At 38.3% G+C, this 19,800-nt stretch overlaps 1 protein-coding gene across 2 annotated transcripts in view; it reads left to right on the top strand.

The window, feature by feature from the left end:
* KCNK12 (potassium two pore domain channel subfamily K member 12) overlaps nt 1–18,199 on the top strand; it is a 35,250-nt gene extending 17,051 nt beyond the window's left edge. For both annotated transcript variants that reach the window (XM_060692564.2, XM_034427441.3), the window contains exon 3: nt 17,199–18,199. In XM_060692564.2, coding sequence (XP_060548547.1) covers nt 17,199–18,094 — 896 coding nt within the window. In that variant the 3' untranslated portion in view covers nt 18,095–18,199. The remainder of the gene's footprint in view (nt 1–17,198) is intronic.
* The last annotated feature ends 1,601 nt before the right edge of the window (nt 18,200–19,800 follow it).

Below are 19,800 nucleotides of genomic sequence, written 5' to 3'. Positions count from 1 at the left end.
AGCAAACATTTCCAACATTACCAACATACTGTGAGAAAGGTTGACATACAAAACAATTGATAGGAAATTATGAACTACAAGGCAGTATATTTATCATGAGGAATAATGAAGAAATTTTGCAATGACAGCAGAATCTTAAAAAGGAATTATAGCCTCATCATTTAAAAGAATATTGCTTTTGGTTTTATTCTGAAGTGCCCATCAGTCTAAGCCAAGAACAGAAAAACAAAAACCCAGCAGGCAAGGAAGGAGAAAAATGAGATAGAGAAATGTTGAGTATTTGCATTTTTGCTTTCATGCATCAAGTAACACTAAGGAAGAATAGAAGGAAATATATATATATATATATTTAAATGTAGAGTTTTATTATCTATTTTGAAAAGCAGATAATAAAAAGAGATTATTGAGAGGACTGCAGAGGTGAAAAAAAATCAGAAGTGGCTTGCTGCTCATGGGCGAAAATCTTTGAAACTAAGCCAACATTCCATAGGAAATGAGTCTCAAATAAGGCGAACATTCATTCTTTTTCAAATTCATTTGAACGGTTCAGTGCAAAAAAAAAAAAAAAGGAATGCTGATGTGATATTTAAAAAGTACTCCTGACATTTGAAGTTATCTTTTTTTCCCCTTCTCTACATAAAATTGAATGTTTTGCTTCCTGCAATCCAGATAAGAACTTTTCTGGTGATGGTAAAATCTATTTGGAGAAAATACCCATTTTGCACACTGAAGACAAACTGCAGTACATCTGCCAACACTAAAAAGTGTCATATTATTAATGCATTCTTTGGTAATCACTGTTTTCCACCCAGGGAAAAAGAACCTTTCTTCCCTTGCATCTAATTGCAGCAGAGACATGCTCTGGTAGTTTCTTTCTTCAACAGGATCTTTATCACATTGTCTTCCTCTGATCCCAATACCTGAAGCAGACTTAAATCATCAACATAGCATTCTCTTCCCATCTTGATAGAGGTTTTGCTCATTCTGACATGCTTCACCAACCATTGGTAAATCCTAGGCTTGACATCAGCCAAGCATCTATCAGCCATTTTAGCTAGGGCTGGCATGCCTCTTTCATTCTGGTCTCTGGGTTTTGTCTTCCAAAATCTCCCGCCTTAGGCAGAGGAAGAATAATAGAGTTGGAAGGGAACTTGGAGGTCTTCTAGTCCAACCCTCTGCTCAAGCAGGACACCCTATACCATTCTAGACTGTCCAATCTCTTCTTAAAAACCTCCAGTGACAGAGCATCCACAATTTATAGGCAAGCCATTCCATTGATTAATTGTTCTAACTGTCAGGAAATTTCTCCTTAGTTCTAGGTTGGATCTCTCCTCAAAAGGTTTCCATCCGTTACTTCTTGTCCTGCCTTCAGATGTTTTGGAGAATAGGGTGAACTCTTCTTCTCTGTGACAAGTATATTATTGCCCAAAGTATTTTGCCAGTCCATTAATTTAGTCACTTTGTCAAGAATGGAATAAGATTTGTCTGGCATGATCTATTTTTGACAAACCATATTGGCTTCTAGTCAGAGGTGGGTTTCAGCAGGTTCTGACCAGTTCTGGAGAACCGGTAGTGGAAATTTTGAGTAGTTCGGAGAACTGGTAGTAAAAATTCTGACTGTCCCTGTCCCCATCTATTCTCTGCCTCCCAAGTCCCAGCTGATCGGGAGGAAATGGGGATTTTGCAGTATCCTTCCCCTGGAGTGGGGAGGGAATGGAGATTTTACAGCATCCTTCCCCCCATTCCCTCTAAGCCACACCCACCAAGCCATGCCACGCCCACCAAGCCACACCCACAGAACCAGTAGTAAAAAAAATCGAAACCCACCACTGCTTTTAGTACTAACTTTGCTTCCTTCTAAGTGTTTGCAGATCTGTTGCTTGATTATCTTTTCCAGGATCTTCCCAGGTATTGATATCAGGCTGATGGGTTTGCAGTTTCCTGGATCTATTTTTTTCCTTTCCTTTTTTTTTTTAAAGATGGGAACCATGTCAGCTTGTTTCCAGGCCTCTGGTAGTTCCCTACTGCTCCTCCAGCATCTTTGAAATATATGATTTAGTGATTCCAAGATTACTAAAAGAGCCCAGTTCTTTCAATTTGGGCTCTCTGAGATCTTCAGACCAATCCCTGGCTCAAACATTTGGCTCAACCTGTACAGAGGCTGATCGGTATGCCCAGCAGGGTTGCTTCAGGGGGAAAAAGAGGGGGAAAGAGAAAGGCAGCTTCATGGTTCAACTCTCTCTGTGCCCCTTCTGAAATACAACTACATCTGTTTTCAAAAGAAGGCCAATTATCAGTTAATATCAACATTGAATATAAAGCACTTGTGAAACAATAGTTACTAGTTTTGACAGGTAGCTAAGCCCACTGCTCTGCCAAAACGTCTCCTCCAGTCCCAGCTAAAATGTATGTTAATGAGATTGGGGGATGTTTCCTATTGACTGGTAATATTTGGTGTGAAGAAAGGGAAACAAAGCTGGGATAATCCACCAGTTTCTACAAATACATGACTTGTACTCTGTAAATAAAAGTAGCACTAATTGCTAGGACAATAGCCAATTTAGGTGAAATCTGATACTGTAAATATATTATTCTTCCATAGGACATTTTTGCAACACTCGCTTTCTATGGATCATGGTGAAAGATAGTTTAAGATGTGAAATTATATAGATTATTTTTTCTGGGCATTGTTTAGAGAAATGGCCAAGCAAGAGAAGGAGGGAAAGGATTCATGATATAATCCTTCCACTTCCAAAGAGAACAGCCTGCATAAATTGGTTTGCACAAGAATACAAGATTTTAAATAGTCAGAGATAACTTTTTATTTTTAAAATCAAAGTATAATAAATATACATTACATTTAAAAATGGAATACAAATCCAATAGCATTTAGTAGTCTTGTCTGATACAGTGCCAAAGTAGATTTTTCCAAGACTCAGAGGCTAAAGAACGTCTTGACTCTCAACAAAATTGACTGATGTTTGAAGATCTCATTTTCTCACCTTCCTTTCTTTCGCAAATGACTGGACACCCATATACAGCCCATCCTCTGAAATTATTTAAGTCAAATGAAACTAAGAAAAGAAGAAAAAGGAGATGAAAAGCAATGAGAATGAGTAGGAGAACGAAAGAAAAGGAAAAAGAAGAGATGCTATGCAAGGGACATGGTGGAGCAATAGAACTTTTAACATGCATTTGAAGACAAAAAGAATAGAATATTAATACAGTACTCATTTCCCTTTCTTTTTTTTCATCTATTTTTTAAAGAAATAATCCAGCTCTTTCTTAACCTCCCACATGGCCAATCATGTAGATTTTCCCACACAGCTCAAAAAGTTCTAGTTCTTAATTAGAATACATTCATAATGACTTACCTCTATGGAATTGGGCAGTTTAATTTATTAATTTATTAATTAAAAGACACGGCTTAAGCTCAATTTCTCCATTTCTTTACAAAAAAGGGGGAACAATCCAAACTGGAAGAACTGTACACACAATATTCTGATCCCTCTTCCATTCCTTTTGAAAATGTGCTCATAAATCTTTTTGTTCCGTTTCTGTCTGCTATAAATGCTCCAATAAATCTTCTTTTCTGCTCCTCCATGTAGTTTTGTGTTTTATTAAGCATTGCAATTTAAAAGATAAAAATTAATACAACCTAAGGAAAATTGCAAAGAAAAAAATGGAAAATACCAAAAATTGTACAGGAGTAATGTAGCCTATTGTTAATTTTAAAGTAAGAATTAGATATATTTTATCTATATGTCTACCAAAGAAAGTAAAATCATTCTATTGCTTTTTTCTTTACTTTTTACTTTTTTCTGCACTTTTATCTTGCTTTTTGTCTGATTCTTTTTTCTCCAATTTATTTTTTGCTTGTTTACCTTTTAATCATATTTTAAAATTTTAATAACATCATATTTTAAAATTTGTATTTAAAACTTATTTCACTAAGTCCCAAAGGTGCTTTTCCAAGAGGCAACTGGACTTTCTTGTTTTTCTTTGAAGATGTTTCACTTCTCATCCAAGAAGCTTCTTCAGCTCTGACTGGTTGGTGGTGAATGGAAGGATTTATATTCCTAGCAGACAGCTGGTCATTTACATTCTTTTAGAGAGTCGTTGAGGTCACTTGGAGGTTTGTCGGTATTCTCAGGGTCACCTGAGTAGTGCAAATGGATGTGGAGCCTTCTTGGAACTGCTGAAAGGGATGTGCTGTCCTTTCATTCTGCAAAAACATCCTGCAGAAAGCACAGGTCCACAACACAGTCCTTTCAGCAGTTCCAAGAAGGCTCCACACCAATTGGTGTGGAGACCACTGTCTTGTGGTCTCCTTGTGAGGAGCCACTGACTGAAGCAAATGGGGGTGATCCCAGGTCCTCTCCTTGCCTAGAGTGGAATCCCAAAGAGTTAGTCCATTTGCCAGATCTTCATTCTGCCATAGTCTTCAATTCACTGTTTCATCCCAGAAGTCCTCTCCTTCTCCATGTTCCATGAATCTTTCTACATGTTTTTTCTTTTCCATGTGAGAATGGCTATTCTGGTATGCTAGTCATAGTCCCTTTTCATTTCTCCTACTAAGCTGCAAGCATCCATTTTAGTAGCAGTACTTTGTCAAAGTACTGCTTTGTGCAGTACTTTATGCTTGGTGCAAAGTATCAACATTGCACCATTGAAGTCTGTTCAGGAAATTTGTGAAATCCAAACATATCTCCAATTGTAGGTTACAATAAATTATCAGTGCTCAAAGAATTGTGGTTTATCCAGAAAATGTCTAGTTAAGCTACCTCACTGGCAAGCAGGGTAAATCTCCACCAGAAGAGGGGGGAGCGGTTATTAAGGGGATGTTGGGTTAATTGAATAAACCATAATTTAGAAATTCTACCCTTCTAAAAAAGGAAAGAATTACTATATACCAGTTTTGTTTGTCTAGATTGGTCTTCAAATTTTTCACCCACTAAAGCTGAATTTTCACTGACAATAACTTGACAGCAAACTGTAATTAAAGTTAACCTTTTGAGTATTTCTGTGACATGTTTTCAGACTTACTCATAATGAGATATGCTGGTCTATGACTGTAATAAAGATTTGATTTGATTACTCGAAATGAGCAGTTTCTGTTGAACAGTTAACTTTTTAGCAATTAGATTTATATCTGTCAGGCTCCACACAGTTGGGCAAGATCAAGGAAGCAAGAACCACATACACTTCAGTAAAATATCCGTCATGCTAATCTGTAGGTAAATACAGAGAATTCTGGAAACTGTAAGAGGAATTTTCTAACCTCATTTATAGTGAGACACATCTCTTTGAATGAACTACAGTGCTTCTTCACTGGGTTTCTTGTCATTTATCAGATAAGTTATCAAATGATTTGTGTTCAATCTCTTAGGACAGTGATGGCTAAGCTTTTTGCCATCGCGTGCCAAAAGCTGGGGGAGTGTGGGGTGGTCGCGCACGTGCATGCCCACACCCATAATTCTATGCACCCTGACCCCCCATGCATGAGTGTGCGACCCCCCATGCTCCCCCTGCTTTTGGCATGTGATGGCACGGTGGGCCCTCTAGGCCCGTTTTTTCCCCTGCCCAGGCTTTCTAGGAGCCTGGGGAGGGCAAAAACAGCCTTCCTCACCTCCCTGGAGGCCCTCCAGAGGCCGGAAACAGCCCGTTTGCCAACTTCCGTTGGGCCCAGAAGGCCCAAAAATCATCTGGCCAGTGCACGCATGCGTACTGGAGCTGAGCTAGGGCAATGCTCGTATGCCCACCAATATGGCTCCGTGTGCCACCTCTGGCACGCGTGCCATAGGTTCGCCATCACAGTCTTAGGGTATTTTTAATGAAACTTTATTATTTTATCTATCATATATCATATAATACACATATAGTTACTCTATATTTTTCAAGCTGATAAAGGGTATGGATACAGAAAAGTGAGAGACTGAAGCAAAGTCAAAAGGTATAACAAAATTTTAAATAAGGAGGAACTTTCAACAATTAATTTTCCCTTTTGTTATCCCTAGCCACTAATCATAAGTAAGGATTTATACGTTTCTTGAAATATTGTTTATATTTATATTGTTTGTGTTTATTTAAACAGTGTTCTTCAAACTTGGCAACTTTAAGATGTATAGGCTTTAACTCCCAGAATTGCCTAGATACCTTAGCATCTTAAGTTTGGCATGTTTGAAAAATAATTTAAATAATTTCATCTGACCGCTTAACTTTTTCTTAAAAATTATATTCACCTTCTATCTTTTAATTGTTTACATCCACTCTCCCTTCTATTTCCTTTCCAGACTTAGAAATGTTACATAATAAAAAACCCTTTTCATTCTCTGCAGTATCTTTGAATAAGTAGATGCCACTTTATTCTTTCCCTAATCTTAAATTTTGGTATTAGTTAGCCAATAGTTTTATAATGGCTAGAGATCATAACCCCAGAATTCTTTGGATTTCACAACCTGATAGCTCAGCTTCCAAAATACCCTTAATTAAAATATAGTTCATTAATTAGCAGCAGAATGTAGTTTGTAGAGACCCAAAAGGCACCATTTGCGTGGTGAGGAAATGCAACTTGGTCTGCTGATCTTTCAGAGGGCTACAAGAAGTTGTCATTAGATCATCAGTGGAAGAGGTGATGCCACTTATTTCAAACCATTTATTTTCATCTTAGAAAATTATATGTTGAATGGGAATGGGATACCTTTAGGAAGCAATTGCACCCTCTCACCCTTAAGCTAAACTTCTAAAATTCCTTAAAATATGAAGGTGCTTTCGCTTTTTGGTGGAATCTGAAGGACTTTTTTCTGAAGATGCAGTTAGTTTTGGGAATGTAACTTTCATTATTAGCACTACTGGAAGATTTCCTATCAATAAAAACAACGTTTTTACAATGCAAATACTATTTAACAACACATATAACTTGGCCTTGAACTGCAAAACTGGAGGGCAGAGGAGGATCGGCCACCTTAAATGTGAAAATATATAGCAATGGAGTTTTTCCATGTGTTTCATGGCCTGTGTAAGGAAAGCAGATGTTGTGTAAGGTCTTTTCCAGCATTTCATCAGCATCTCATGGTCAAGCAGACATTATTAGCAGGATTCTTAGAAGTGGTTCTCATTATTTTCTTATCAGACAATGAAATATTTTGTAGATAGCCATTAGACCATAACAGACTTCTATTCAACCTGTTTTGTCCAGGCTTTCTTTGACCACCATTTTTAGGGATTAAGAGAATCGGAGTCCAGCAGCAGGCTGAGGAAGGAGTTGGTTGATTGTTTATTCTGAATATTGCTTCCCCATTCAAAGCATCTCAGTGCATAAAATTTACTCTTTCATTAAGTGAGAACGTGAGATCTAGCCTTGCTCTCTGGGTTGCCGAGAAAAAAGTATTCGTTGTCTTTTCAGGTTATATTTTAAATGGCTTCATTCTTAACTTCCCCACTGTCTGTTTTTTGCTCTAGTTTTCCGTGCCCCTTGGTTATTTAAATTCCTTTCCAATTTTAATTCTTTTGTACTATTTAATTATTTCTATTATTTCAATTCCATTCTGATTTTTCCATTCCTTTCTGGTTTTTGTTTTTTTAAAATAGAGATCCCTACCCTGTACAAAATTCACCCGATTAGCATACAATAAAATAGAATTATTATTTCCTGTGACTTGAACATTATTTTCTATTAATGCAGTTCAAAAATCCATTAGCCTTTCCTGCAATGGCACCAGACTCATGACTCCTGCTCAGTTTGAGATTAATTACAATCTTGAAATCCTTTTCACATGTGTTGTGCCAAGCAAGATATGCCCACCAGCCTCCTCCACCATCAAAGACTAGACCTGTATTTTGGTTTTTAACAATGAGCATACCGGGGGTGGGTTCTAAATTTTTTTACTACCAGTTCTGTGGGCGTGGCTTATTTTGTGGGTGTGGCTTGGAGGTCATGTGACTAGGTGGGCATGGCTAGCTGGTCAGAGTCATTTCTGGAAGGTCCTCGCACTTACGACCCGACTCATTTGTTTGCTTTTAACATTTGCTGTTTGATCAGCTGTAGGACGGCCCTTTGAAGCCCCGCGGCAAGAGTTTAAACAGTTTTTTTCCCTCTAGTCCTTAGCTGGGACTCAGGAGGCAGCAATAGATTGGGGGTGGGACCAAATAAAAGGTAAGAATAACATGGCGGGGTGGGGGGGTGAGAGGGCGGGGGGAGAACCGGTTTGGTGATGTCATATCGTCACCATTACCGGCTCGGGCAAACCGGACCGAACTGGGAGGAACCCACCACTGGAGCATACCCAATATTAATTATTAATTTATGTCAACTTAACTTCTGTTTGAAATTTCATGAGGACTACCGCACACAGTGAATATAGAATTAATAGATCCCTCAGAAGATTATTAGGAATTGGTGGTAAAGCAGCAACAATATTTTTCAGACCATCATTTTTTAATAAGCTGGGTTTGATTTTGTTCCAATCTGTCATGTTTCTTTTATCTACTTGTTTTACTTAGCCATTGATTTTTCTGGGTTTTCTTGAGCTATTTCTGGATACAGTTTCTACTTCTGAACATAATTCCTCTCTAGACTGATCTAGTATATTCTGCAAACCTTATTTAGCATCCCTGGGATACATTTAGAAAACTTGGAAGAACAATTGGAACTAAAGAAAGCCTGGAGTGGGGACAGCAGGTAGGGCGGAGAGTTGAGGCTCTCAGAGTTGTAAAACAGATCATTGTTATAGCGCTAGCCTAATTTGCAAGAGGTGGTTGTGTGTTTGGTTGTTATGGAGATATTGTGTTTACTTTGCTGTTATTGTAGAAAGAGCATGAAACAGAACACTGTTTATAAATTGAGAAATGGATGCTGGGTGAAGTTCTACAGATGGGAAATGAAGGCAAGCAGCATATTTACTGTTAAGATCCATCTGTTATCTGGGGGCAGTTGTAATTTAATAACTGGAGGAGTTTATACAATGTCAAGCCAATATTTTCCTCCCCTAAAATCCTGTCCTAGCATGCAATCTTCCACTGCTTGATCAGATGAATATTTTGCCCACAAATAATATGTAAATCTGTGGATTTTAACAAATATTTAGATTCCTGGTTGTTCTTTCTCTCCTGGATTTAAATAATTTTAACGATCTGATCCATGAACTTTTATATTTAAGAGGGTTAGGGAAAACCTGTATAATTACTGTATAATATAAAGGAAGCAGCAATTGTGAACACTATTAAATTGCAGAAACTAATTTTGTAGCTTTGGTAATTTTCCTGTTAAATATACACAGATCTCACTACTTAAGACCAGAGCAGGCAATGTGTCTTTCTTCTTCCAAAAAGAAAGACAAATTAATAATGATTTGAATAAGAAATTTTGGCTGGATGGCAAGTATATAGAGAATCCTTGAAACTCACCTCAATTATCATCAAATAATTTCTCTTTCATAAATAAATTCTACTGAACATATACCTAGTAAAAAAAAAACTGCACCCGAACAAACCTTCAAGTGTTTCTGTGAGAAGACAAGAAGAAAGAAATGTTTTTCCTTTTTAACCATGACCTTAAGATAAATGTAAAAGCATTGGTTGGGATATTCAATTATGGTTGCTGTTGGTAAACGCTCATCCACTTTTCTACAATTAACTTAAAATGTTGGCTTAGATTAAATTTGACCATTGAGCTATCAGGTCCCACCACATCCAGGATCCTGAATTTATCAGATTTAGCTTTTCTGGCAACAATTTCCCAATATTTCTGACTAAAGTTATCAGTATTGTCTTCATTTAGTCTGGGGAACTAAATCTTAGAAAGAAGCTTGAAAGATAAGGGCCTTCAAATACAAATCAATATATCAGGAACAGTCCTTTGTCTAAAAAAGGAAAGACAAAGTATGTTTCAAGCACAATTCATGCAAAATGTGTCAGGAACAAAGCTTGATTGTAGCAGAAGATGAGGGATAAGTCATGAATCACCTTTTTAAAGTGAAACACATGACCTAGAAAGCTTTAAAGAAAACTTCAAACAATTCTGTTTCCAACTAGCAAGATTGAAAATATATTTTGTGGAAGCAAAGGTAAATGAGATATTTTAGCATCTCATTTTTATTTTATGGTATTTATCATAGGTGTTTTGGAGTTGATTAAAGCAGCAGGATCTAAACAGCTTACAAAAGCTACAATACATAACAATAGTATCAATAAAAACTAATCAATACCAACAATGTATATAATCAGCAATCCAACATTCAATCATTATAATAACAAGAACAATCAACTGTTTATTTTAGTTTGCAATAAACATTTTTGTCCTGCCAGAAACTTCAACCGAGTTTGAATCCAGCAGATAAATTAAGCCTTATAGAGTCAGGTTTATGGTGAGATCTTAGTTTACAACTCACCTTAACTGGAGGACAATACAATAGCAAAACCTGAGTCATTATTGAACTTGCTGTCATTTGATTAACACAATTAAACAGGTAGACTACTTAAATCCTTACAATTAATGTATAATAATGATATAACTATTCTTGTAATCTGAACATTTTATATCTTCCAATTTAATCCTGACTCCTTAGAGGCTTCTTACTTGTCTCCCTTAATTAAACTTCTTGAGTGGGTGGATATTCTGTCATTGATTAAAAAGCACACAAAGAAATGTAAAGTGCAACTGGAAAATGAATTGGACATATTACTATTCTAGTCTAATTGTTAAGATATTTTATTGGCCATTAAACTATCTCAGCATAAATAATAACATGACAGTCAATGCAAAATTATTCCAGCCAATTTATGGAACCAAGCACAGATTGCATTGGAAGGACTTTATGTTGAGTAAAAATGACTGGAGATGCAGCAGAAATGGTAGATATGTTCCAATAGACAGTGGGAAACGTAACATTTCATTTAGATTATATCAAAGCAGAGAAGGGATGGAAAGCAGCAGGAAGCTCTAGGAAGGCAGTTGTGTGTGAATGAAATTTGTCCTGTATCCTCTAAACTAGGCAGTTATCTTAGTTACAGTGGCTAGTGTTAACTGAAGTACAGTTCAGTTGCCAATCTGATTAGGAAAATGGATTTGCAGGGTGGAGGGACTGCCTTTTTGCCTATAGTAGTGAAAAGTCTTGGATTGCTCCTATGGGCAAATTAACAGTTGTAACCTAAAGATTTTGGGGATTTAGTAGTGCCACATTAAGCTTCAGTTAGAAGATTTGGTTTGAAGTCAAGTTGACCAGAATTTAATAGATTTTGAATTCGATAATTTTTCCAAATAAATTGAATCATTAAATGATATTGGAAGCATTCAAATCACTTCATTGATTTGTATAATTAATTCAATTCAATCTGATTCATTACTTAAAACATAGTGTCAGGATGGAACATTTAAACAACTGTATCATTCCTTAAGAATAAAACAAATGCTTTGCTTCATACTAGAATCTGGCTTAAATTTCAGATGGTATGAGCTGCTTGGCACTAAGTTAAATTTATCTTCTTTATCTTTTCCAAAAATATATGAAAAAAAAATTAGTTCTAACAGCTTGCATTCCATAGTGGAGATCTTTTCCATAAAGTAAAATTGGGAAAGTCAGAGCAGAATCCAGCAGAAAAGATTTTGCCATTTCTTACCAAAAGTTATTATGATATTACACACCTGAAAAGATGCAGCTTACATAAAATTCAGTTGTTAGACTATTTATTAAGGCTATCATATTTGGGTAACAAAAATAGACACTGAATGACTCTTGATTGCAACTTAGAATTCTGGAGTTTATTTATTGGTTCGATTTATATGCCGCCCTTCTCTGGAGACTCAGGGCGGCTTACAATGCATTAAGCAATAGCCTTCATACTTTTGTATATACCCGCTTAGTAGGGCTTTCGGCCCCCCTAAGCGGTGTTCTTTTTTATACAAAGTCAGTTTATTGCCCCCACAATCCGGGTCCTCATTTTACCTACCTCGGAAGGATGGAAGGCTGAGTCAACCTTGAGCCTGGTGAGATTTGAACTCACAGTAATTGCAGGCAGTTGGCAGCTAAGTGCTACTTAACAGCTCTTTAGTCTGCTGCACCACCAAGGCTCTTATTAGTAGCCCAAATAAAGCAGGCCAATCTAACACTAATCCAGTATTTATGAAAACAGGTATCCCCAAACAAGTATTTCATAAATACTGTCTTCAGAGATAGTGATTCTTTTTAATTTGCAAAAGATAGATACTAAAGCATAATCAATTAAGGACATAGCACAACTTTCCCTGGCTCATCATCACATGGCTCTCATTCTCTGCTCCCTTCTGTCATAGGCAGAGTTCCTTCATTAGTCCTCCAACATAGTTCTGTTCTGTCCAACTGCCTGGTGGAGCATACGACTTTGTTGAGAGAAAACAGAATCAAAACCAGGGGTGAAATCCAGCAGGTTCTGGAGAACCGGTAGCGGAAATTTTGAGTAGTTCGGAGAACCGGCAAATGCCACCTCTGGTTGGCCCCAGAGTGGGGTGAGAATTGAGATTTTGCAATATCCTTCCCCCAGGAGTGGGGATTTTGCAGTATCCTTCCCCTGGAGTGAGGTAGGAATGGAGATATTGCAGTATCCTTCCCCTACCACGCCCACCAAGCCACGCCCACAGAACTGGTAGTAAAAAAAATTGGATTTCACCACTGACCAAAACTGGTCTGAGGAAAAGCTATTTAACAAGGAAGAAGTTTAGAACTGAGAAGTGAACAGAGTTCCCCATTTATCATCCCTCTCCAGTTTCTCCCCAAAAAGCTTTCTGTCTATCCAAATGGCTCCAAAAGCCTGCAGACGTGTATTTGAGACAATGCTGACTCTTGATGACTGCCTCAACTAGTCTCTGCAGTTTTCTTGGCAATACTTTTCTAAAGCAGTTTGCCATTGCTTCCTTCCTAGGGCTGAGAGAGAGGGACTGGCTCAAGGTCACCCCAGCTGGCTTTGTTTTTAAGGCAGAACTAGAACACATGATCTCCCAGCTTCTTGGCTGATGCCTTAACCACTACACCCACCTGTCCAAAAGCATGCAGTCTCCGGAGAAAGGCGGCATATAAATTGAACTAATAATAATAATAATAACAGAGGTGGGATTTACTTACCTTCCCTACCGGTTCGCAAATGTGAGCGCATGTGCCACCTCTGCGCATGTGCACTGCCTTTTGTGCATGTGCAGTAGTTGCGCATTACGTCCGGGTGGGTGGGTGGAGCCTCCCGCAGTCGCCGCTACCAGTTCGCGTGATCCAGAGAGAACCGGCTGAATCCCACCACTGCATGCAAACTAGTATTGTAAAGTTAATCAATATGGTACCCATGACCATTTATTGGTTCCACTGAGCACTCTACTGATCATTTCCCCCTTGGACCTAACTGCGACACAAACATGCCTGGGCAATGTATTTTTTCTGCTATGCCCCCTTGGCATTGCCTTCATCTCATATCCAACAAATGCCTAAGATAATCTTAAATTACCTTTAGCTGTACAGATGCTTTCAAAGCAAAATCACCATCAGCCTCATCACATGTATGTATGTCTCATTATCTTGGAGAGAAGTCAAGTGACTGGGAACTCTGGCAGTTGAGATCAGAAAGAAACTAACATTGGGGAGAGCAAATTTCATACTAGTACAGCTTTCTCTAGATTCAAGGATACAGGAATACTACTTCAACTCCGAAGTAGGGGAAATCTCTAAGCCTCCACATTTTGTTTTTATTTTTGTTTCCTGGTGACTCTGTAAAGTTAATCTACTGTGCCTTCATTCTAACAACTGGCCCACCAACAGGTCTGCTTCCCCATGCTTATAAATTGCTCGTGTTGCCACACAGCATGTTTGCTATTTCTAAAACGAGTCAATGAGTTGTGTCTAATTCTATGGCGGTCAGACTGATTTTCCTTTAGAATCCCCATGGCGAACTTGAAATGTGGAAGAAGTTTCTGACCTTACCTTACTGATGAAGAAGAAAAAAACCAATTTCATAGGATTAAAAAAAGCAGAAATTGCAATAAAATAAAAAAGGAATAAAGGCTAGGCTTGTTTGAGTATTTCTGATGGTGAGGTAGCAGTTCCATTTACAAAAAAAACCTGTTTGATTCACTTTACTTGTTATTAGTTACTTGCACAACAAGCACATTTATTCCACTTCTTGAGTATTAGCATTTTAATTTGTACTGTTTAATTTGCAATGCAATGAAGGTTCTAAGAATTATTTTTTTTTCAGCTTGCTACCTGGCTTAGAGAAAGTTGCCTTACAGTTGCTGAATCAGAAGTTGTAAACTGTTTAATTGGTTTTTCTGATGGTTTTCATTTTAGTTCTTTATTTGTACTACAATTGGGCTTTTTTGTTTTTAATTGTGTGGGTATCCAGAATCATTCATGTGAGATGAGTGGTTATATAAAATAAATACATAAATATTAGGCAATCTATTTCATTATTTTTCACACAGTGTAATAATGATTCCCCCAGGTCTGTATCTTTACGTTTCTCAGGGACAGGGACTAAACCCAGCACTTTCTACATGCAAAGCATATGTTCTCTCACTGAGCCATATAGCTACATAACAACATTCCCATATTTCTCTAGGGAAGGGGAGTTCCCAGTGAATCAGCTAAATTCCATGGCTTAACATTGTAGATTCATGGAAGCAAGCATAGTAAACTGGGCACTCGTCCCATATGTTTTCTTTAATGATATACAATATGATGAAAACAGTTATTATAGAATCAGGATTTACAGATGTCACTCCATGTCTGCATGGAGTACTCTGTGAACTTAAAGTTTGAAAACCAATAACTACTAAAAGCTTATTATGTGGTACCTGTACTATGACATGCAGATTTCTGAAATTTCAAATCACACTGTAAACATAGCTCATTGTCATCCTTGTACTGTGTGTGGAGGGCAGAGAGAATGGTCTTGAAGGACAGGAGGAAGCATCCAAGCAGTCAGGAGTCAGATAAAAGGGTTTCCTAGTCTGGTCTAACCTGAAGGGCAGACAAACCACCAAAAGTGTACATCTGCAATGATTTGAGATGGAAAATTGTGCTTGCCTTGCAATATTGTCAGAGACTTACACAGTATCATTCCTCCTTCCAGCTGAAGCTCTCGAGCAGCAAACTCTCTCTGGTTTTCAGTTTTTAGAATCCATTCTTGAGTTCATAAGGGAACATAAAGCTGCTTTGGAAGACTTGCTCTATGATTTACTGTTGAAAGATTCAAGAACATAATTGACAATGTCCCATATTTTTTTTAATGTTCTTCAGTTGTTTAGGCACCACAGAAAAGAACTCAACTGATGTAGAGTTGAAGCAAGGCTATAATTTTTCTCCCCACAGAGCTCTAAATCTCTACAGCTGTGGACTCCCTGGTAGTCTATTATCAAAGCTTTGCTTCTACCAATACAGGCTTAGCTGCACATTTTGATTCATCCACTACCAGTGTATTATTAAAGACTTCCCGTTCCTTCCTCCCCACAACAGCCACACAAGCGCAAAGCACCCCTTGCGTTTGGATTTCACTATTTAAAAAATATCACAATGTTGCCAAACACAAATCTAACTGTAAGAAATGCTGCAGGGGTGATGTCTGATAAAATTCTGAAAAAAGGATCATCCTCCACTACAAATGTTACATCTTAAATGCAGGTCAAACAACACCTCTGAGGGATCTAATGGATCAGAGTCATAATTCTGGCTTGTTACATATTTGAAGATCTCTTCCACATTTTATTTTAAAACTAGAAAATCCACAAAGCCTTCCAAATAGTAAAACTTTCCCCAAACGTTTCTGATTGTGTTTAATTCTTAAACTAATTCCTGTTGACTAATACTTATAATTACAATACAGGCAGTCCTCAACTTACAACAGTTCACTTAATGACTGTTCGAAGTTACTGAAAAAAGTGACTTATGACCATTTTTTCACATTTATGACCGTTGCAGCATCCCCATGGTCATGTGATCAAAATTCAGACGCTCGACTCCCATTTATGATGATTGCAGGCAATTGACTCACATTTATGATGGTTGCAGTGTCCTGGGATCATGTGATCCCCTTTTGCGACCTTCTGACAAACAAAGTCAATGGAGAAATCAGATTCACTTAACAACCATGTTACTGTTCTGCCCCAGCTACGGACCCCAAAGAAAGCAGCACACACAAACTCTATACAAAGCTTATTTTACTCAAATAACTTAGTCTTCATCAACCAAAGGCTGTTAATAAACTGTCTTAACAGCCTACCAGAATTCTAAGATAAGGTAATCACAGTCTTACTAGAGTTGGCAGAAAGCCCAGAAACAATTTTGCAGAGAATCCAGATGCGAAGGAGATTGAACTAAAGTTGTTCCCTATAGCTTGCTGCAAGCAGCATTCCCCCTTAAATAGGCTAAGGGAATGGCTAATTAGCCCCAAGCCTTACTCTCGAGGAAACCTCCTCTTGAGGAGCCACTCCTGCCTTTTGGCAGCTCTTCACACCAGTGCATTGAGAAGAGGCTCCTCCTCTTCATCCTCTTCACTTAAAGGAGCTTCTGGAGGTTTTGAAGGCCCTGGCTGAATCCCTGCCTCTGGCATCACATCTTCTCCAGCCTCCTCACTGTCCGACTCGAGCGCCAGCTGCACAGGCTGCTGGCGCAGCACCACACCAGCCTCTTCGTTGTCGGAATCAGCTACAATCTGCACAGGCCGCTGACGGACCACAACAGTTACTAATTCAACAACTGCAGTGATTCACTTAACAAACATGGCAAGAAAACTCGTAAAATGGGGCAAAACTCACTTAACCAATTTCTCACTTAGCAACAGAAATGTTGGGCTCAATTGTGGACGTAAGTTGAAGACTACCTGTATACACCAGAAGCCATTTATGAGGATGCGAATTACATACTCTCAGAATTCCAAATATATTCACTGTCCCCATAAAACTTGCTTCTCTTGACTTAAAAAGATTCATGGGCTGCTTTAATGAATGCATTCAGCCTCTCAAATCAATTGCAATAATTTATGTCACTGAGTGAGGGCCTTAGTTTCCTGGTTGCATAGGCAGTCTGCCTTTAGACGCTATAGTTTTGGAATACCATTAAATAGCAGCAAATCATTTCTCTGTGATAAAGGAAATAAAACAAAACAATGAACTTTTCAGTCTCAATGATCACATTATCCTAGCTCACCTCTGTTTATTCAGCTTCATTATCTCCTTATTTTTCCAGGTTTTGGGATGTCCACACCAGCAACAGTAGCGGGTAAAGCCTTCCTTATCGTTTATGGTCTCTTTGGATGTGCTGGAACCATCTTGTTCTTCAACCTTTTTCTAGAACGTATTATCTCACTTTTGGCTTTGGTCATGAAGGCTTGCCGTGAGAGACAGCTGAGAAGAAGCGGCCTTCTACCTCCTACCTGCCGAAGGGGCTCTGCTATGTCTGATGCGGACAGCCTGATTGGGTGGAAGCCATCTGTCTATCACGTGATGCTAATTTTGGGAATCTTTGCCATTACTCTAGCTTGCTGTGCCTCTGCCATGTATACCGCTGTGGAAGGATGGAATTACATTGACTCCTTGTACTATTGTTTTGTCACCTTCAGCACCATTGGATTTGGTGATCTGGTGAGCAGTCAGAATGCTGTCTACCAAAATCAGGGATTATACAGATTTGGGAATTTCACATTTATATTAATGGGGGTATGCTGCATATATTCTCTTTTTAACGTCATATCAATTGTAATCAAGCAGGTTTTAAATTGGATGCTAAGAAAGTTCCGATGCAGATGTTGCCCAGATTGCAATAAGCCAAATACCCGCCTTGGGCGGCGCAATGCCATCACACCCGGATCCCGCTTCCGCCGGCACAATTTCTCTATGGAAACAGACGGACAATATGATAGTGACACAGAAGGGAGAAGGCTCTCAGGTGAAATGATCTCCATGAGGGATCTCACGGCTTCTAACAAAGTCTCCCTGGCACTTCTGCAGAAGCAGTTATCAGAGACGGCCAATGGCTATCCCAGGAATGTCTGCATCAGCACCAGACAAAATGATTTTTCAGGCGGAGTTGGGGCTTTAGCGATCATGAACAATAGACTGGCAGAGACGAGTGATTCTAGGTAGAAATTTTGAAATTATCTTCTCTAACGTGAAGACTTTTTCTTATTCTTTATTTAATAAAATGATATTTTAAAAAATTATTAAATCCATCTCAAGGGCAAATTTCTGGAAGGCTTTATGTTTTGCTTGTTTCTAAAAGCTGATTATTTAACATTTTTAAAGAGGCCTTTTTGGGATGTATTTATTCCCTTAAATTTTTGTAATACTTTAACCATCAAGTAGCATCAGGGATCATTAATTATCATTCGTCAACTTAGAAGGTCTCTAGCACATACCACTGATATTACAAAGCACTCAAGAAGCAAAGGGAAATCCCAACAGCCATCCCAGTGGTGCTGAAGATAGGAGAGGCTTCAAATAGCAGCATGCAAGTAGAGTAGTCTCCAACTTACAACAGTTCATTTAGTGACTGTTCAAAGTTACAACGGCATTGAAAAACATGACTGATGGCCATTTTTCATACTTACAACCATTGTAGCATCCCTGAGGTCATATCATCAAAATTCAGACATAACCACTCAGCAACTGGTTCATATTTATGACCGTTGCTATGTCCCAAGGTCATGTGATCACCTTTTGCAACTTTCTGACAAGCAAAGTCAATGGGGAAGTCAGATTCACTTAACAGCTCCAGGGATTACTTAACAACTGGGATGAGAAAGGTCGTAAAATGGGGCAAAATTCATTTAACCAATGTCTCACTTAACAACAGAAATTGTTGTTGGGCTCAGTTGTGGCCGTAAGTCAAGGAGTACCTGTATGCAGTTTCTAATCAGTCAGCCTCTCACTCTATGAGTAGAGATTACTGCAGAAGATGGCTAGTCAGCCAGCAAGCACTTGGGTACACAGTGGTAGAGATACAGATGTTCCCTTGCCTACCCTTTGATGCATTCTCTAACTCAGGGTTGCCCACTGGCAAGGTAAAACAAAGTCAAGATGGCATCTATGAGGGTGCAATCAAAGCTGTGAATTATAACAAGCAGAGATTCAATCACAGTGTTGTGGCTGCCATCTTGACTTTTTGACCACACCGTGCCTACATCTCTGCTGCTACTTCACTCTTATTTCCTACATTGCTGCTAGACATAATATAAAGCTGATAGAATTAAGTGCATTGTTGACTGAGGAAAATGTAGTATAGTGTTAAGCTAACAAAAAGCTTAACTGTTTTAAAGGATGAAAATGCAGCGATCGAAGTTCAAAACTGTTTCCATTCTGTTTTGCTGCTATGTCGAGCTCATGAACTGGAGCAGCAAAGAAATATGTATATGAACTCAATTTATTTAAACACTTGTTAAAAAGAAAAGAAAATATATAATAATTCTCCAAGACAGTTCCTTTTCCATCCTACATTATAGACTGAGAGTTGCAACTGAAACTCAGGTAGTCCAAATTCCAGTCCTGCTTTAAATCCACTGAGCAAAACTATCTTTTTATGCATGTATCTAAAGATTTCCGATTTTCTACTCCATTGGGATGGGGCCAAAGAGCCTTTATCATCATTTCAAGCAATAAGACGAGTTTCACTGATTGTATTAGTAGTAATTAATTTAGTTTATGCTAATTCCAAAGTATATATTAAAACTAGCAGCCATTTGGCACAAAGTTCTTTTTATGCAGTGTCTTCAGTGGCAAATGATGACTTGATCTTCACAAACTACATATGCTGAGATCTTGTGTGTGCACTGATCTAATAATCTGGCTATCCT

This window comes from Pantherophis guttatus, chromosome 1 (genome assembly GCF_059756535.1).
Source record: "Pantherophis guttatus breed Tessera chromosome 1, ASM5975653v1, whole genome shotgun sequence".
Lineage (NCBI taxonomy): Eukaryota > Metazoa > Chordata > Lepidosauria > Squamata > Colubridae > Pantherophis > Pantherophis guttatus.
This window is presented reverse-complemented; position numbering and strand designations above follow the sequence as displayed.